Source organism: Callospermophilus lateralis, chromosome 8 (genome assembly GCF_048772815.1).
Source record: "Callospermophilus lateralis isolate mCalLat2 chromosome 8, mCalLat2.hap1, whole genome shotgun sequence".
NCBI classification, from domain to species: Eukaryota; Metazoa; Chordata; class Mammalia; order Rodentia; family Sciuridae; genus Callospermophilus; species Callospermophilus lateralis.
In genome coordinates this window covers 137,601,942-137,623,095 of record NC_135312.1, presented here as the reverse complement: position 1 = coordinate 137,623,095, position 21,154 = coordinate 137,601,942, and the positions used below count along the sequence as shown (strand labels likewise).

Sequence of the window (21,154 nt, the reverse complement as noted above, 5' to 3'; positions counted from 1 at the left end):
AATCTAATGGGGTCTCTGGGTCTGCAAGCTGCCTTATTGGTGTGCAGTGTTTGGATCATACAGTGGTTGCTAAAGGTGTCATCTTCTGCCCTTAGGCAAATGGGGCAGGGGTCAGATGTGGGTCTCCAATGCACCAGACAGGTAGGGGTTGAGTGTTCAGCCTTAAGGCAAACACGTGATAAGGAACCAGACGGATGGGTGTCCAGTGTTCAGCCCACCCTGAAGCTAACATTTGTTCAGCCTGCTCTGCAACTAACAGGCAGAACAGGAACAAAATTAGATAGATCCATCAATTGATTGTAAAAGCAGATTTTCTTTGGAATTTTATTCTTACTACTTACATAGGGAAAGTACCAGTTATTCTGTATTTCATTGAGCAAACAAAAAACAGCCAGTTTTCAAAGTAAGCGCCTGTGGTGCTTGATCGCATGTTGTATGTTTGCTGCACCTCATGATTATATCACCTGAGCAGGCCCTGTCTGCAGAGCCACAGGAGAAGCTGAGAACTCTTTCCTGGCTGGTATCACCTGTTTGTTGAACAGTGTTTAGTAGCAATGTTCTTAAAAATCCTCAAAATTTAGTTATTATTCTGTTTATAAAATTTAGTTATTATTCTGTTTAGTATTTTTCTCTCATGACTTAATTAATTATATAATTCCAAGTGGAAATTTTGACCCTGTATAAATTATCTTGTATGTGTGCGGGGTGGGGTGGTGGTGGTAGTGGTGCTGGAGATAGAACACAGGGCCTTGTGCATGTGAGGCAAGCACTCTACCAACTGAGCTACACCCCCAGCCCAAATTATCTTGAAACATTACATCTAAGAGAGACAGTTAACTGATTCAGTAGTTAGTTACTCAAAGCTTGAAAAACTTACGGCCCCAAGCAAGTTGATGAGGAAGTTACAAATGTGGATAATACATTTAGCAGGCTTTAGGGAACTTGTACCTTGTTGGGAAGATTAGATGTTTTTACATGTGCTAATACAAAGTGTGAATGAATGAGAGAGAAGTGTTAAAGGTATGAAGGGGAAAGAACACTTCATGGAAGAGGGCTTATCATTGAGGCCCTAATGGTGAAGGAATGATTTGAACTGAGGTTTGAGTATGTTTTACTTTTGATAGTTGAGTACATTTCAAAAGAAAATGAGACCGTGAGGAAAAATTGCAAGAAACTGGGAGAGAATGATATATTTATTTGCTGGCTTAAGAAAAGAATTGTGGGAGTATGAAGAAAATTGTGAAGACATGCCACTAGTTGTGAGGAGTGTTGGAGAAAAGACAGAAAGTGGAGAGTTGGATCAACAAGCAGCACTGGTGTCTAACTGTGTTGAGTTACTGCTTGCTGGAATCTGAAGATAGATGGTCCCTGCACTGAGGAACTTAGTCCAATTGATGAGGTAACAGGTAGAAGTCAAGAAAAAAACTATATAACAGAAGTGTGAGTTTTTGACACATGTCACATGAGAACGGATGCATCAAGAAGGCTTTGAATGAGCTGATATGCAACAAGGGACTATGAAGAGCACTTGGCACATGATAAGCACTCAGATCAACTCACTCTGTCTAGGTGGCAGGGTTGATGGAGGTATGTGCTTAGTTGAGAAGGCAGGAAATGACTAAGAGCAGATAGGAATGAATTGCCAAAATCTTTTAGAGAAAAGGGAGTTCAGGGAACAGTGACCAGGTGGGTTGTCATTTAGAATTCAGTGGAAAGCTGAGCCTTAGGATTTAGTGTTTAGAGAAAAGCAATGGAAAGTGAACACCATCCGCTGAAATGAGGGAGTGCAAGATTTCCAAATGATGTGGCAATAGGAAGAGGCACGTTTGAATGAAATGAGGGAGTGAGACATGGTAAGCCCAGCCTGGGACAGCAGGAGCTCTGTTGGCTTTGGAGGAAGGTGGAGAGGAGAAGGGGAGGAGTGGTCAGTAGCTGGCTGGATAAAGCCCAAGTCGGAGGTGGAGAGAGTACCTGATTACAAGTAGAAGACAAGGTACCAGGGTGCTGTAAATTTAGTGAAATATTTCAAGGAAAGAAGGGGCTTGCAGGGATGAGTCCTGTCTACCCATTCTCCCAAGATACAGATGTATTTTTTCCTTGTAGATAAAAGTAACCCAAACCTTTAGTTTCTTAATCTCTCTTAGGTGGGGAGCAGCCTATTCCTCTCTGGAATGAACATGATGGAGCAGCAGATGGAGATAAGCCTAAAATTCTCCTCTATTCTCTGAATTTGCAGTTTAAGGTAAATTTAAATTATAATGGTACTTTTAGAAGTGCTGTATTACTTAATATATGCTTTTCACAAAAATTTATTTACTATGTAAATTACCAAATTGAAAATAAAATAAACCATATAATAATAATATTAACTCAGAAAAAGGGTTTAATGATTGTTTGAATATTCTCTAGGACTTTTTCCTGCTGTTTTTTTGTTTTGTTTTTTTTTTTTGCAGTGCTAGGGATTGAACTCAGGGCCTCACACATGCTAAGCAAGCATTCTACCACTGCGCTCCATCCTCAGTCCCTCTATTAGTATTTTTATATATGTACATATTTATCTATTTTTAAAAACTTTGGGTATCTATCCAGAATAGAATTTTTAGATCAGCTTTATCTTCCTGAACAGCTGTATTATTTGTTCTACAGTTGTAACAAACTTAATTACCCTCTTCTGGTCAGCATTTGATTTTTCTAGTTAATGTAGTTATAATTTATTCTCCAAGAGATAGTCTGTATACTTATTCAATTAACAGTAATACTGTAGGGATAGAATGCATTCCGATCATGCATGAGGTCAAGGGTTCAGTCCCCTACATAGGGGAGGAAAAAAGACTTTAATTGGAACCTTAATATTTCCAACAGTTAAAATATTAGTATTCTTAAAAATTATTCTTACCAAATAGTTATTTAATTTTAATATATTAATGAACTCTAAATTTTAAATAGAAAATACTATAATGAAATTTAATAGCTCAAAAAATCTTACTGACATGAGAAATTAAGGAATGTTGCTGGAGGTGGGGCAAGAAGATCTCGAGTTAACAGCCATCCTTAGCAATGGTGAGGCACTAAGCAACTCAGTGAGACTCTGTCTCTAAATAAAGTACAAAATAGGGCTGGGGATGGCTTAGTGGTCAAATGCCTCTGAATTTAATCCCTGGTACCAAAAAATAAAAATAAAACAACAAAAAAAGAATGTTGCTGGCTTATCGGCTCCTTGGACAGATCCTGTACATTTTTTTAGAACACCACTGTTTTATTTATCAGATATTGAAAGACTGCATTTGAGTGAGTCTACTACATTATTGATTTAAGATTCTTTTCCCTCTGCCCCATAACATATAATCTGCTAGGGTATCCAAGTAACAGCCACAACTCCATCAATGAGAGCTGTGAGATTCGAAACTGGACTGATTGAACTGGAGCTATCTAACCGACTTCAAACTAAAGCTTCACCGGGAAGTAGTAGCTATCTGAAATTGTTTGGTAAATGTCAAGTGGATTTAAATCTGGCATTAGGACAAATTGTCAAACATCAGGTGCGTACATATTATTGGTATTAGTACTGTGGCCTTTGAGTTTTGCATATCAGTTGGGACTACTTTAACTTATGTATGATGTATTTATAAAGGTATTTAGATAATTCTCTACAATTTCTGATTGTAAATTCTAATGAAGGCTTTCTTATTTTTTAACTCATTTTAAAGGCCTACAATTTTTCTGTGGTGATTCATCAAGTATTGTGGAAAGTATATTGTTGCAAGTGTAGTCACATGAAATTGAATCTTAGTATCTTCATACATATTTCTCTTTTTTAGTTTGTTAAACATTTTTTATTTCAATGTTTGTTATAAAATTAGTCAGTACCTCAGTGTTTGTAAGTTTATAGTTTACCCTGAGAATATTTTTACATATAGTAATGTTGGATAGGAAAATTATTTTTAAAAAATCAGTTACTCAGATTTTTTATTTGATGAAAATTGCTTTGATGCTTATTGGAGATATTTTTAGATTTGTTTTCTTTTTGCTGAAAATTATGTCCATTTTAACCATTTTCCACCTCTTTGATTTGAAGGACCAATTAAAAAATGCCAACCACAGTTTGAAAATTGAATGGCTACATTCAAGATTATGTGGAGAAAAAATGAACAGAAACATTTTGTTTCTAGACAAACATTTTTTTCAAACGGAAATATGTTTTGAGAGCAAGAGTGTCTGATTATTTTGAGATATTTAATATATGCTATTCGGAGTATGAACCTTATCCTGGCTTTTGTATGAACTTCATGACTTTGTATTTGCTTTTGCTTTTTCCTTGCAGTGTTAACCCAGGGCCTTATGCATGCTGGTCAAGTGCTCTACCACTGAGCCATACCCCCAGCCTGTATGGCTATTCATGCTGTGTATTAATTTCACAAGCATTCAAATATACCAAATATAAGGACTGTATCACTGATGAAATTGAGAAAAATGTACTATAAGTTCTTTTGGGGCACAATATCAATAATGATGTTTAGTTTTATTAAAACATTTTTAATTATTTGATTTTACTGAGCTTTAAATTTGTTTTAGGTTTATGAGGAAGCTGGTTCTGATTTTCATCAAGTTGCCTATTTTAAAACTAGAATTGGATTAAGGAATGCCCTTCGAGAAGAAATTAGTGGTTCTTCAGATAGAGAAGCCGTGCTCATTACTTTGAACAGACCAATTGTTTATGCCCAACCTGTGGCCTTTGATAGAGGTGAGATTGAGTTAGTGATTGCTATCTTAGAAATATTTTGATGATGCTCAATAAAAATGATCTGTGTGAGCTAGGGGTGTGGCTCAGTGGTAGAGCACTCGCCTAGCATGTGTGAGGCAGTGGGTTCAATTCTGAACACCATGTATAAATAAATGAATAAAATAAAGGTCCATCAGCATCTTAAAAAAATTCCTTCAGCCTTTATTCATTTATACTCTGAATTGCAAAGGACTTCCCTGAAGCACTCTGATATGCTTCAGAACAGTGATAAATAGACACCCATCTAATACTTCTAAATTTTTACTTTTACAGTTTTTAGAATCTTTTTTGTTGTTTTTTATTTTTAGCAAAGAAGTTTTCTAGACTTGTTTATAAAATGGAAACAAAGGAAATTTAAAAATATTATTTAATGTGATGAACATTATTATCCAAAGTATATGAATGAAGACATTAGTGTATTCACATATACATACCCATAATAGAGCAGAAAATTCCAAAATGCTTCTAAACTGTAATGTTTAATGGTAATCCATTTCTCCCCCTTGTTTTTTTTTTCCCCCTTTTCCCCTCACTTCCTCTTATATGTAATTTTGTATAACAATAAGGGTCTCCTTCCATTTCCATGCAGTTTCCCTTCTCTCTCCCTTTCCCTCCCACCTCTCGTCCCTGTTTAATGTTAATCTTCTTCTCATGCTCTTCCTCCCTGCTCTGTTCTTAGTTGTTTTCCTTATATCAAAGAAGACATTTGGCATTTGTTTTTTAGGGATTGGCTAGCTTCACTTAGCATGGGGTAGAGAGAGAAGATGGGAGGGGAGGGGAGGGGAGGGGTGATAGTAGAGGATAGGAAAGGCAGCAGAACACATCAGACACTAGTATGGCAATATGCAAAACAGTGGATGTGTAACTGATGTGATTCTGCAATCTGTATACGGGGTAAAAATGGGAGTTTATAACCCACTTGAATTAAATGTATGAAAAATGATATGTCAAGAACTATGTAATGTTTTGAACAACCAATAATAAAAATTTTTAAAAAATGGTAATGAAACTTCCAAGTTATATATAATCAAATAAAGGTATTATGTCTATCTACAACTAAAAACAAATTTTAAAAAATCATCTGTGATTTACCAATGTGAATGCTCAACAGCTAAATGTCTCCTAATTCTGAAAGGTGAACATCCAAAAATAACTTCTTGCCTTTATGCTTCAGTTTTTAATTAATTTTACATTTTAAAGTTTTTTTGCTTTATATGGATAAATAGAAGTGTCTGATTTCTGAAATTTAATACTAAAATTTTTAGTATAGATAAGTAATACACTCACATGTTTTGGCACTGTATTTACTCATTTATTCTATCTACATTTAGACAATAGGATCCCTGCCCTCAAGGAACCTATTTCAGTGGAAAGTTGAGACCAAAGTGGACACAATTCGAGTTAGAGATGGCATGTTCTAAGGTGTGAGGGAGTCTTCCTGTGGTGCTTAGAGAAGAAACAGGTTCTTCACTAATTTTAAAGCTATAGTTTTCTGGGAGTGATTTTTATTATTCAGTAGGATTGTGCAACTGTTGAGGTTTACTTACCAATAGTAAACCTTTACCAGCACTGATCTAACTTTTCTTTCTGCCTCCCCTTAATTCTTGAAAGCTGTGCTGTTCCAGGCCAACAAGGAGAGGAAAGCTGCTCTTGAGTGCCTTGTGTCCCAGGGCTTAGCAGGGTTCCTGGCATATTGTAAGAACAAGCGTACATTTGCCAGAGCACTGGGGTCTAGGAAAATAGTGCATTGATTTTCTTAAACAAAAATAATGGGAAAGAAGGCTGAACAGGTGGAGTCTCACTAGTGTGGATTTGGCAAGTATGTTTAATGTGTTTAACAGGCAATGAGCCATTTGTGAAACCAAGTAAAATTTCATTCAGTAGTAGCCTTCTTAGACTGGTGCTGAGATGTTTGTAAGGTAATTGCCCTTTTGACAGTGTTAGGATGACATTCTGTTTTGGTAAATCCTATGCATGTTTTTCATGTCACATTTCACCAGGCTTTCGTCAGTTTTCACCAACAACTCAAAGTCCTTTCTATGCTTGGTGTCTGTGGCACAGTTCTTCCTTTTCCTCCTGCTTCTCTGGCCCCTCCATTTTTATTATCTTTTTAGACTTCTCCTTCTATATGGTGCCATGAAATGAAGAATTTTCTTAAGATTTCTTGTTAACAAACTTAAACTGTCTTTGACCTCTCTCTCTAAATTAAATTATTTTAATGTGTATTCCCAGCATTATGTACCTCTGTTTTTAGTGAGTGTTTAAAAGTAGTAACAGTAAGCCCTGTAGATGAGTTCAAGGACCATGTCTGTTTCTACCTGTTATTCCACCCAGGGCCTGGCATGTAAGGGGCAGTATACGAATCTAGAGCAAATGAATGGACCTGGATTTTCTTCTTTCTACTGCCATTATACAGCTGCTTGCTTTCTGCTTCGTTTTTTTCGTTGGATATGTTAAAAATTGTTGATGTATCCTCTTAGGTTCTTTCTAATTTTAAAGCTATAGTTTTCTGGGAGTGATTTTTATTATTCAGTAGGATTGTGCAACTGTTGAGGTTTACTTACCATAGTAAACCTTTACCAGCACTGATCTAACTTTTCTTTCTGCTTTCCCTTAATTCTTGAAAGCTGTGCTGTTTTGGCTGAATTATAAGGCTGCCTATGACAACTGGAATGAACAGCGAATGGCCTTGCACAAAGACATTCACATGGCCACAAAGGAAGTGGTAGACATGCTGCCTGGTATTCAGCAAACGTCAGCCCAGGCCTTTGGCACTCTCTTTCTCCAGCTGACTGTGAATGACCTGGGAATTTGCCTGCCTATCACCAGCACTGCTCAGGTACAAGGAGTCAGGTCATGTTCCTTTTATTCAGGACTAAAATCCAGGCATTTCAACTAACCATTTCTAAGAGTACTGAGTAAAGCAGTATCTTTTTAATGGAGAACAGTCTGCAGCTTGAGTTTAATGGTCATCAAGTAAGTCTGAACTCCTTCAGCCTTTATTCATTTGTACTCTGAATTACAAAGGACTTCCCTGAAGCACTCGGATATGCTTCAGAATAGTGATTAATTGACACCCATCTAATAATTCTAAGTTTTCACTTTTATAAATAGTTTTTAGAATCTTTTTTGTTCTTTTTTTTTTAGCAAAGAAATTTTCTAGACTTGTTTATAAAATGGAAACAAAGGAAATTTAAAAATATTATTTAATGTGATGAACATTATTATCCAAAGTATATGAATGAAGACATGAATTGGTGTGAATATACTTTGTGTATTCACATATACATACCCATAATAGAGCAGAAAATTCCAAAATGCTTCTAAACTGTATAATGTTTAATGGTAATGAAACTTCCAAGTTATATGTATACATGGATAAAGCAGGGATATTCTTTTTGTAATTTTAGGACTAAGTCTCAGAAATACATTCATGTCTATGAATGGGAAAAGGCTCTGAGCACCTGTCAGGCAGGAAGTAACAGTTATAACCATCAAATCTATATTTACTATGATAATTTAATTTACTTTAAATAACCTATGACCAGTGTTGGATGAATGTATCTTTTAGAATTCTGTTTGGCCAATAGTGTTAAGAAAAACTTTGGACTAAAGATGGGTAACATTGACATGTTGTGTTTAGGAACTGAAATGTAATCACTTTTTAAGTGGTTTTAATTAGTGCATGATAGTTATACATAATATTGAGGTTCATTTTGACATAACAAGCATGGAATATAATGTGCTCTAATTCAGTCCCCAGTGCTTCCCCTTTTCCTTTCCTCCTTCCTCCCCTGTTCCCCTTCCTCTGCCTCTGATCTTTCTCCCATTTATTTATAGTTTATTTTTTTTAACTAGTGCATTATAGACATCCATAAAGGTGAAATTCGCTGTGGTGTGTTCATGTGTGTGCATAGGATAGCTTGGTCAGTTTCATGCCAGCATTCCTCCCTTTTCCTGTCCCTCCTCCCTCCTGCTCAGTCCCCTCCTCTACTCCTCTGATTGTTTCTCTGTTTTCACTGGGTCCCCACCCCTCGCTTTTTCTTATTTTTCAAAGAAAGGAAGGAGTTACCCATCTTTGAGGGAAAACATTGGACCCTGGACTTTTCCGGGTCTGACTTATGAAATACGGTAGTTTTTTAAATGGCATGAGGGACAGAAGAGCTCAGGCTGTACACACCAGGAGTGGGTGTAAAAGAGTGCTCCCAACAAATAAAAGAGCAGCCACATATATAAAAACAGATCATTAGAACTTTGCAAATTAAAAGAAAAGACGAACATGGTAGATGCATTTCCATCCATCAATTATTTATTTATTTAATTTGGTTTTTTAATTAGTTTTTTAAAATTTATATATCACCGCAGAATGCATTACAGTTCTTATTACACACATAGAGCACAAGTTTTCATCTCTTTGTTTGTATATAAAGTATGTTGACACCAATTCATGTCTTCATACATGTACTTTGGATAATGATGTCCATCACATTCCGCCATCATTGCTAACCCCCTGCCCCCTCCCTTCCCCTCCCACTTCTCTGCCCTATCTAGAGTTCGTCTATTCCTCCCATGCTCCCTCTTCCTACCCTACTATGAGTCAGTCTCTTTATATCAGAGAAAACATTCGGCATTTGTTTTTTTGGGATTGGCTAACTTCACTTAGCATTATCTTCTCCAAATCCATCCATTTACCTGCAAATGCCATAATTTTATTCTCCTTTATTGACTGGGAATTGAACTGGCGGGGGCGGGGGGCATTTTACCACTTCGCTAAATCCCCACCTCTTTTATTTTTCTATGTTCTCAATAAGCTGCTGAGGATCTGAGTTGCTGAGTCTGGCCTCAAACTTTCAATTCTCCCTTCTCGGCCTTCTGGGTCACTAGGATCTCTGGCATAGGCCACTATACCCGGCAGTAACAATTTAATTTTTGGAAGTTATCTTTGTAGGATGCTTTATAATAAGTATTTCTAGACTTGACTCTTTCTAGATTTTCTTCTATATTATTATTTTTTCATTTTAAAAATAAGTTTTACTGAGTATTAAGTGGTTTAATATTATTGAATACATTTAATAATTCTATTTTATATATCTGTTTATGTATGATAGATAATATATGTGCAATTAAGTTTATAATAAGTTAATTTCATGCAATAACATTACATTTTAAGTGAATCAATTTATGTACTGAAAATCAAAGCACGTTGCAGTGAGCTCTTTTCTAGATATACAAAGGAGTGAAAAGTGACTGATTTCAATGCAAAGGACATCATAGGTTGGAAGTAGATTTTGTCAATTAAAGGGGGTAGGACTTGGGCAATTAACTGAGCTCTCTATGCCTTTTTTTTTTTTAAGGCTTTCAGATATTTCCCCCTGGGGGTTTACTTTTTTAAAAAGTTATTAATTAATCAATTAAATTAAGCATATATGAGAACAGAATGCATTTTGATTCATTGTACACAATTGCAGCATAACTTTTCACTTCTCTGGTTGTACACCATGTAGCGTCGCACCATATGTGCAGTCATACATGCACCTAGGGTAATGATGTCCATCTCATTCCACCATTTTTCCTGCCCCCATGCACCCTCCCCACCCTTAGCTCCCCTTTGCCCAATTAGTTTCTCCATCCCCCCTCCCGATCAGGGATCATCATCTACTTATCAGAGAGAACATTCAGCTTTTGTTTTTTTTGGGATTGGCTCACTTCACTTAGCATGATTTTCTCCAGCTCCATCCATTTACCTGCAAATGCCATAATTTTTGTTTTCTTTTAAAGCCAAGTAATATTCCATTGTGTATATACATGCATTCATCTATTGAAGGGCATCTAGGTTGTTTCCACAGTTTAGCTATTGTGAATTGAGCTGCTATAAGCATTGATGTGGAAGCATTAACTATGGCATGCTGATTTTAAGTCCTTTGGGTGTAGACCAAGGAATGGGATAGCTGGGTCAAATGGTGGTTCCATTCCAAGTTTTCTAAGCAGTCTCCATACTGCTTTCCATATTGGCTGCACCAATTTGCAGTCCCGCCAGCACTGTATGAGTGTACCTTTTCCCCCACATCCTCACCAACACTTATTGTTGTTTGTGTTCTTATTAGCTGCCATTCTGCTGGCGTGAGATGAAATCTTAGTTTTGATTTGCATTTCTATAATTGCTAGAGATGTTGAACATTTTGTCATATATTTGTTGATCGATTGTATATCTTCTTCTGAAAAGTGTCTATTCAGTTTGTTAGCCCATTTATGAACTGGGTTTTTTTTTTTATGTTGAGGTTTTTTTTTTTGTTTGTTTGTTTGATTGATTGATTGTTTTACTTCTTTTTATATCCTGGAAATTAGTCTGTATCTGACGTGCATGTGGCAAAAATTTGCTCCCAAAGTGTGGGCTCTCTATTCACCTCATTGATTGTTTCTTTTGCTGAGAGAAGCAGCTTTTTAGTTTGAGTCCATCCCATTTATTATTGATTCTGGGTTTTATTTCTTGTGCTTTAGGAGTCTTGTTAAGGAAGTCGGGGCCTAATCTGAGGTGATAAAGACCTGAAGATTTCTGAATTTAAAAATCATCACCTTTGTCTTACTTTTTCTTGAATGTCTTTTGCAGTCTAATCACACTGGGGACCTGGATACTGGTTCGGCCTTAGTATTGACCATTGAAAGCACTCTCATCACTGCTTGCTCTTCAGAGTCCTTGGTTAGCAAAGGGCATTTCAAAAACTTCTGCCTTCGTTTTGCTGATGGCTTTGAGACATCGTGGGATGACTGGAAACCAGAAATTCGTGGGGATCTGGTAATGAATGCCTGTGAGTATCTTTCATATTCTATGTAAGGTTTAGCATTTTAAAAAATAAAGCAGAGTCTTTATTTTTTTTTTTTAAATAAAGAAATGTCTAAGTATAGAAATGGCTTTTGACTTTGTGAAATAAGGGCTATTTCTAATGAAAGGTGACAAAACATATTTGTGAAAAGTAGTTGGGTAAATAAACCAACCTAGCATTCCTTTTGTGGTACGACATTTGAGTCTTCTGGTGTCCATCCATGAATGCAGCCAAATAAAGCCTCTTTGTTCCTTCGGAGTTTTGAAAGATAGTAATAGCTGTATGAGACCCAGCTCATAAAACACAGAGCAGGTTGTACATTTCCAAGACTAGGAGACCTTGATTCATATTGATGCGAATAAATCTGTACATCCAAATTTTTAGGAATATAGTGTGATATGAATTTCTCCAATTCCATCATATTCCAGCTTGTATCTAACTAGTGCTGTGTTGTAGGCTAGTTGGGAGTTATATCATTTATTTGTTGTCTATTTTAATATTTCAAATTATATTGCAGCAGAGTTAGTATAGCATCATTAGTCTTAATAATGGAAAAAAATACACTTGAAAAATTAGAGGACTGTGAATAAAATCCCCAGCCAATCTTGTAAGTCAGGCAGTACTTACTTTTTAGGTGATATGCCATCATCATTTATGCCTTGGACTCCCACATCTTTAACTGGAGGAATATCTTTCCAGATCTGTATTTTTTTTTTTTTTTTTTTTGAGGAATGGGGAAACTTCTCATTTTTATGCTGATAATTGCAGTTCTGCATTCAATATTGACTCAGACTTAGATAAAATCACAGGTGAAATTCTTGGTTTTGATGTGTAGGGAAAGAAAGTTATCTTTCCTTCTACCCATTTAGGTTTTCTGCTGAGCCCCTATAACAAAAGACAGACTAATGACAGAAAGCATACAAATGTATTAATGTAAGTTCTATGCAACATGGGAGCCTTTATAAGGAAACGAAGACCCAAAGAAATGGCTAACCCTGAGTGTTCTTGTGGTAGATTGGATGAGCTTGGCTTGGTAGACAGAGAGCTCAGCAGGGCCCCTGTGTGCACAGTCCTCTCTGTGTCCCTACCTTTGCCTCCAGAGATAAGAGCCTTCCTGCAGCGATAGGGAGGGACCTCCCCATGACTGCTGACCTGCTTTAGAGGAAAAGCAGAGCACTTCTGTATTGGCAGGTGCTCAGATCCCTTCAGCTTTGAGTAGTCAGTGTACACCGCTACCATATTTTGGGGTAGTATGTCCTGAATCACTTTAGGTATTTTGCATTTAGATAATTCATAGGTTAACCATGGAATTTTTTTTAAATACTTCAGGTTTCTAAGACTTGATACCAAATACTCATGCCTGTTATTAAAAAGACCAAAAATAGCCTTCATCAGAAATCTTTACAGATTATCATTTTATATAATAGTTGTGGTTTTAAGAATCATTATAGCATATTTATGTCTTTTGTTTTTGGGGGGGTTCTTATTAAAGGCAAAAAGGCAAAATTAAACCTGTCAATTTTTATTAAGGTATTATCTTTACCATCCTTGAATTAATTAAAATTAATAGAGTGTATTTGGGAGAAAAGTAAAGGTACCATTTCCTTAATAGTTTGTCTTGGGGCTGAGCTGTGGGCTCAGTGGTAGTGCACTCGTCTAGCATGTTTGAGGCATTGGGTTTGATCCTCAGCACCACATAAAAATAAATAAATAAAATAAAGATATTGTGTAGATCTACAACTAAAAAAATATTTAAAATAGTTTTTCTTAAAGTGCTTAAGAAATATGAAATAAAAAGTATTTCTCAGGGGTGTGGTTGTAGCTCAGTGGTAGCATGCTTGCCTTGCATGTGTGAGACATTTATGTTCCATCTTTAGCATCACATAACAATAAGTAAAATAAAGCTATTATGTCCATCTACAACTAAAAGAATTTTTTTAATATTCCTTAGGCTCGGAATCAAAACATGTATTTAAGAAATGAATAAATAATATTCAGGGCCTCCGTATACTTTTTGCCAACACTACAGAACACTAACATCCTAGGCATTGTAGTAGTATCATAGACTCGGTTTCAGAGTCTTTTTTAACCCGCTGTTGATCAGGTTTCTTGGGAGGATGTTAAAGGGGATAGTTGTGTTATTGACATATAAAAATTATAAATGATATTGGATAAGTTAGTTGACTCGTGTCTAGCTTTCATTGATAGTATATTTGGATATGACTTTCATGTAAAAGTTTTGAAGAAAGATGAATATAGGACAGAGAAATAAGTAGTGATCACATTATGCCTTAGAATTTTTGTTTTTTACACAGGTTCTTTTAAAAACATGCTTTAGCAAAAAAAAAAAAAAAAAAGTGATCCAGTAAAATTTGCTTTCCAGGTGATTTTTTGGGGGGGGATCAACAAAAATAAGGACAATTTGTAAGGAGAGTTCCAAGGACCATGTAAATAGTTAGATTAGACCCATTCTGCCACTTCTTGGGATAGGCCTTCCTAAAGTTTTCTATGTCCTTTTTTATTTACCTGTTCTTAATTTCATGTGGCCTCAGTTATGTTGTTAACATTTCAAAGGTTTTGTTTTCATTCTAGCATTCTTGGATTTGAAAGGTTAATGTAAATTCTGATTTGTACCTGTAGAATATAGAAGTAAATTAAGCAAATCTTTACCTGAAGCCAAATCTAGGATTTTCTTAATGTAGAATTTGTGTGTGAGACACAGGTAGTATATGGTTCAAAAATATAGATTGTAAAGTTATTAGTGATATTTTTAAAGACATAATATAAATTGTCATTTAATAATAAGTAGACCCTTTCTTACTAACTGAACTGTAGCATGTCTAAGTTAAGATTTTTCTATTTTGAAAAAATTTAAGGAATGTCAAATTCAATACCAAAGTTCATAGAAAACAAATGGCAAGTAAACACTTGAATTCCAATTTAGGATCCAAAAGGAGTCATAAGAGGACATTTCATTTTAGACTGTGTACTCTGAAGTTTAGATTGACATTCAGTTTCTAATAAGGATTACTAAGAAAGGCCTTAATTCTATCTTTAGAGTTTACTGTGTTAAAAAAATTTTCAGGCATGATATGTCCTTTATGGTTGAAAACTGTTGAATCTGTCCAACCTCTCTTTTAAGTTAACAGATTAAAGATAGGTGATAGTAAATATTTCCTAGTTGGAATCAGTTATCTTCTAAGAGTAGCTCCATGACCTTGAGATTGGCATCATGGCAGTCATTTTCTCTCATAAAAAGAAGACAAACTGAAGGATCATGTCTTTGACCTAATATGGGAGTTCTGCTGTTAAAAAGTCATGTTTAAATTGTTTGCATTCTGAAGGTACCATTGATTTATGCTGGCGCAGATTGTCTTGGCATCCTGGATGTTGGTGGAAAGCCATCTAGAATCTCAGAGCCCACCACATGTTGTGACTCTGAGGAGGAAATCAAGTGCAGCTGCAGGTCGGTTGTGGAATTAGGTCTGCTGTGTCATTTCAGGAGCCCTCCATCCCACAGATGAGGGACTGAACCCACAGGGCTCAGTCATTGGATATGCTGTTTAATCACAGGCTCATTTTTACTGAAAACTCTTTTGGGGTCTTTTTGTAGGTGTAGTTCCAGATGGTACCTATGAAGTGTGCTCAAGGACCACAGGACAAGCAGCAGCTGGTAGGTTCATAATCAGTATTACTTTCGCTACATATGTCATGTAAATGTGTATGTTTTTATTTCTCTTTTCATAAAGTTGGGCAGGGTGAACTTAAAGGTAGATGTTTATTTAAGGGCCCTTAAAATGTTGAAGAGGTGGAAACTGATGGGTTAGTAGCTTTGCCTTTTCTGGGTGCTATGTCCTGTTGTCCTCCCCAGCCTTAGCCTCAGTGCTGATCCTGAGTAAGTGACTTCAGAACTGGAAGTTAGGAACCTTCCAGTAGCACTCTCAGGAGGAAAGGGTGATCACAGAAGCGCACGCACTCACGCGCACACACATTTGTCAGGACTCGTAGCCACAAGTGACCATAGCCCACTCGAACTAGCTGAACCAAGAGGGGAGCTTATCAAAAGGATATTTGCAGATTAGAATTAATTTAGGAATTGCCATCTGCCATCTCAGGGAAGAGAATTAATGCAGTCAATTCAAAGACCCTCAGAAACTGCTGGAACTGAGATCCAGCTGTAATATAGCTTGCTCTAGCTCTTGCTCTTGCTCTCTGGCTGCCTCATTTCTTTTTTATCATTTTTTTTTTTAACTGATAACCTCCATTCTCCACTCTCAGTCATTAGAGAGCTGAAGCTCAGAAAAGATTTTTCTTTTTCCAGCTTTGACATTTACCTAAACTAATTACCTATTAATTCTGTCTAATGAAGTAGGGTCATGACAGTCCCTGATATCACCATGGAAGGGCAGTTTAGGGGGAGAAGAGGACATCTGTACTTTTTAGGATCAAGGAGGATGCTCTACAGAGGAGACAGTAGGTGTGCACTTAGTACTGTACAGGTAATGGAAATTATGCATGAATAGCCTAATTTTTATGACAGATTTAGGTGAAAAATACTAGTTACAATATGTGGCCAGCATGTACTTTATTACTTACACGTAGGATTATTTAAATTCCTGTAGTCAGTATTTCCATAAATGTCCCTTCTTCACCTGAACAGAGAGCAGTAGTGCTGGGACCTGGACGCTCAACGTGCTGTGGAAGATGTGTGGGATCGATGTCCACATGGACCCTAACATTGGCAAGAGGCTCAATGCCCTGGGCAACACCCTCACAACACTGACTGGTGAGGAGGACATCGATGACATTGCTGACCTGAATTCAGTGAACATAGCTGACCTGTCTGATGAGGATGAAGTCGATACCATGTCTCCCACTATCCACACTGTAAGTGAACTCCTTGTTGGGAATTGCAGGAGTGGTTTTTACATGACACAGGGATATAATTAGCTCAATCTTATTTATATCATCGTTGCTATTTATGGAGGAAGAGAAGGGAGTGGTGGTGCCCTGCGTCTCCATTTCATAATGTTGCCTTTTGAGTTCTATGTTTCATGATGACTTGTCATCCAGCTGTGCCTCACCTGCAGGAGTGTAATGACTGTAAAGTGAAGTGCAGGCAAGTCTCTAGAGACAGCCAGGAGATGGGTGGGTGTCTAGGCTCTCTGGCTGCCTCATGTGAAGAGATGCTCATAGACATCGTGGGGTTTTTTGGTGATGAAAATGTTCCCAGCCAAGAGAGTGATAATGATCACACAATTTTGTAAATATGCTAAAACCCATTGAATCGTACATTTTAAATAAGTGAATTTTAAATGGAATGTGAATTATATTGTAATGAAGATTTTTAATAAGAATCTCAAAAAAAGCAAAGTGCACACACAAAATGAAAGTATACATTTTAAAAATACACATTTCCATCTATACTATACAACCTATAGTAGCAAATTATTTAGTTGTCCTAAAGAAAACTACTCTGCTTTCAATCTGGTATTGATTTTTAGAAATTATTTTAAGCATTTTTTTAACTATTATACCACAGAATAGTTCTGTTCTTGGAAATAAATTCTTTAAAAATTAATGTTATTGTTTATTATTTAGAGTGCAGATGGAAATTCAGTAAGTGGAGATGGCCACAAGCTCACCTTTGGGCAGCGACTTGTAAATCACCTACTAGGTCTGACGCCCCCAAATCAGCGCTATTCTGTTCCTGCAGAGTTTCTGTGTGACCCCGAGATGTGGGGCTCCCATCAGTCTAGCCAGTCTCATTTGAAAGCATGCAGAGCACATTCATGGGGAAATGTAGGTAGCAATTAGATTGCTTATGAAAATGAAGGAATTCAAATCAATGAAGAATGCCAATCATCTTAATGTATACAGCTTTGATTCTTGCATGCATTCTTTGATTTAGGTTGTTAATTTTGTAGTATAGCTTTGTTCTGTGAACTGATGTTGATAGATATGCTTTTGGTTTTTCAGGAAGCTGTAGATTATCGAAGACAAGGAGCATCCTCTAGCCAGCCAGGAGAGCTCAGAGGAAGAAAAATTGTGAAGCGTTTAGTGGATATCAGAGAACTGAATGAACAGGCCAAAGTAATAGATGACCTTAAGTATGTGTTTTGACTTTTAGTTTAATACAGTATTCTCTAATAATAGAACTACAGGATACTAAATATGGAGGAAACTTGATTTAGGGTAATACAAACCATTTAGTTCATTAACAAGATCACCAGACTCCTGAGAAGTTTAATGATTTGCCTGAGATCACAGGTTCATTGGTGATAAAATGAGACCTGAAATCCTAGTCTCCTGCTGTTCACACTCATTTCTGACCAGTTTAGACTAACTGTATCACATGTACATGTTGCCACATATGCATATACACTCTCCTGCATCTTTACGTGCATTTACAAATGTATGCATTACATATTGCTAGCACTATTTTTGGAATGAAATTTTTTAAATATATATTTTAGTTGTAGATGGATAAATACCTTTATTTTGTTTATTTATCTTTATGTGGTGCTGAGGATCAAACCCAGTGTCTCACACATTCGAGGAAAGTACTCTACCACTGAGCCACAACCCCAGCTCTGGAATGAAATTTTTTAGAGAAGAAAAAATTACCATTTGTTAACTGCCTATTGTTTGATATGTCATCTCAATTTATTCACACAACATTTCCGTGAGATAAGATGGCACCCACGTTTATTTATGGAAAAATTGGCTCAGAGTAGTTAAAAAATTGAAACCTGACCTTGGGTGTATCTGATTTGAAAGTTTATTTTTTCGTCCCATTCCTTGCCTGCCTGAGTTATCAGTTCTTTAGAATTGAAGTAGGAGTAGGAATGAGTAGGTAGTGGTAATCTTTTCTGTTTCTTACTGAATATTACTAAAGTAATTCCTCCTTTATAAGAATAAATATTCTCTTTGCTGAACTTTGGAACTTTATCTTCCCAAAAGTTAATAGTCATGCCTCATCTTTTCTAATCTTCATACACCTGTATCCTGTGGTTGGTTGTTTGTTGTGCATTCAAAGACTTATTCACAGATGCGTTTTATACAGTGAAAGGTGTTGCCTAAAACTTGTCTGGAAACTACCATGTACTGATTCACATTTTCTTTTCTCTTTCTTTTTTCTTTTTTCGGTACCAGGGATTGAACCCAGGGGCACTTAACCTCTGAGTCACATCCCCAGCCCTTTTTGTATTTCATTTAGAGATCAGGTCTCACTGAGTTGTTCAGGGCCTCACTAAGTTTCTGAGGTTGGCTTTGAACTCCTACCTCAGCCTCCTGATCTGCTGGGATTACAGGTGTATGCCACCACACCCGGCCGGTTGATTCACATTTTCCTGTTGACTTTCATTACAGTTTGTTTTATTCTCAGGGGGTAGGGGAATGACTTGAAGCAAAATATATTTGTTTTTTCAAAATATTACCAAAGGCTTATATTTTATGTAGAATTTTACACAGATTTTTTTTTAAAAAAAAACAGAGTGGTCTATTTATTTGTTTATTTATTTATTTTTATGTGATATTAGGAATCAAACCCAGTGCCTCAGGCATGCTAGGCAAGCTCTCTACCATTGAGCGACAACCCCAGCCCTGTTAGAGACTTGATACAGCAGTGGGTAAGAAGCATTTCCTCAGCTGGGCTTGGTGGTACATGTTTGTAGTCGCAGTGACTTGGGAGGCTGAGCAGGAGGGTTTCAGGTTCAAAGCCTGCCTCAGCAAATTGGCAAGACCCTATCTCAAAAAAAGAAAGAAAAGAAAGGAATAAGGATGTAGCTAGGTGGTAAGTGCTCCTGAGTTCAATCCCCAGTGTTGGGGAGCGGGAAGCATTTGTTCAGCTGTTACATGGGTTGTTGTTTTGTTTTACAGTTTTAGCCTGTTCATACATAATCATTGGTATTCTGACAAGTGAGAGAATGAAAAAAGAGCAAGTAAATGTCAGTTTTACTTTGTTGCTTCTTTACAATAATGGCCATATTTGCTTGGCGTTTAGAAAATTAGGTGCAAGTGAAGGAACCATAAACCAGGAAATTCAACGGTACCAGCAGTTAGAATCTGTGGCTGTAAATGATATTCGAAGAGATGTTCGGAAAAAATTACGGAGGTCCAGTATGAGAGTGAGTAAATATTTAAATGTTTAAAAAGAACTTTATTAGACTTTTTTTACCATAGCTGTGGCAAAGCCTCTGTTCCCTTTTCTTGCACCACCGGGGGCCATACCACCTGGTGTGCACGTTTCAGACCTGTTCTGTACTAGGCACTGTTTATTAAAGCACTTTCCATTGAACATCCTAATCCACTACTGTCCTGTGAAGTGGCTCTTAGTATTTTCCCATTTTCAAGATGAGGAAACGGGGGCACAGAGGTCAGGTAATTTGTCCAGGAGTATACAGTCTCACGTAAGGTATGTAAGAGTGTATGTAATCTGGTGATATGACTACTGACCTGGGGAGGACGGGGTGAAACCCAGGTGGTGGGACTCCATCTATGTCAGGCCCTTGTCCCTGGGTTTTCCCTGCCCTTCATGATATCACACTTGCTTCTTAGTCGCTAGTGTGAACTCTGAAAAATATGAAGTCTTTGGAGATGTCTCCTCTTTCCTACCTGAATTTACCTCAGCCATCACTTTCCCCATTCCAGCTTTATTTACCTTTTAAAATAAATATGATTTATTGAGCAGTTTTAAGTTCACAGCAAAATTAAGAGGTAAATATAAAGATTTGCCTGGTAACATCTGTAATTGGAAAATCTGAAATCCAAAATGCTCAAACATGGAAACCTCTTGAGTGGTGTTGTCTTCTAGGTAGTGTCTAGTGTCTCTTTTCCACTGAGATCTACAGTTGTGTGAGATGATCCTGGTGAAGAACACAGGTCCACTGCGGCAAGGTCCATGTGTCTGCATGTTGAGGCTCAGCTATTCCTGCACCATGGGTTGAAAAGACTGTCTGTGCTCAGGGTGCTGCCTTTGTTCCTCTCATAGAGATGCATTGACTACACTTGGGTGGTTCTGATTCTGTCTGGTTTGTTCCATTGATCTGTTGGTTCATTCTTTTGCTAAAAGTACACTACTTGATTAGGGTAATATCAATATTATAGTTTTGTTCTTCAGTATTATGTTGACTATTTTTGGGTCTTCTCTCTCACCCTATGAACTTTAGAATCTTCTTGTGTACATCCACAAAACAGTATGCTGGGATTTTGATTGGGATGGAAATGAATCTAATTAAGTTGCAAGGAACGGACATCCCAACAATATTGTGTCTTCCAACATGATCATAGAATATTTCTCTCCCCATTTATTCAGTTTTTTTATTTCTTTCATCAGAGTTTTATTTTATTTTTCCTTTACTGTGGCAAATACTTGAAGTCATCACCTTAAAAGGAAGAGATATGCATTTTGTCTCAAAGTCTTAGAGGTCTCAGTAAATAGCCTCTTGGCCCAATTACTTTGGGTCCCTGGAGTCACAGTACAATATGGCAGAAGCTAGTGGCAGAGAAACTGGGGAGTCGGGGGGAGAGCTGAGGTCCCAACATCCTCGTC

General features: G+C 37.0%; 1 protein-coding gene across 6 annotated transcripts in view; it reads left to right on the top strand.

Annotated features, from left to right (window-relative positions):
* The window catches only part of Bltp1 (bridge-like lipid transfer protein family member 1), a 192,073-nt gene that overhangs the window by 127,065 nt on the left and 43,854 nt on the right, over positions 1-21,154 (top strand). For all 6 annotated transcript variants that reach the window (XM_076864403.1, XM_076864404.1, XM_076864405.1 and 3 more), the window contains 9 exons: positions 2,145-2,242; positions 3,354-3,539; positions 4,573-4,741; positions 7,408-7,619; positions 11,388-11,586; positions 15,215-15,274; positions 16,262-16,488; positions 17,581-17,711; positions 19,607-19,730. In XM_076864403.1, coding sequence (XP_076720518.1) covers positions 2,145-2,242; positions 3,354-3,539; positions 4,573-4,741; positions 7,408-7,619; positions 11,388-11,586; positions 15,215-15,274; positions 16,262-16,488; positions 17,581-17,711; positions 19,607-19,730 — 1,406 coding nt within the window. The remainder of the gene's footprint in view (positions 1-2,144; positions 2,243-3,353; positions 3,540-4,572; positions 4,742-7,407; positions 7,620-11,387; positions 11,587-15,214; positions 15,275-16,261; positions 16,489-17,580; positions 17,712-19,606; positions 19,731-21,154) is intronic.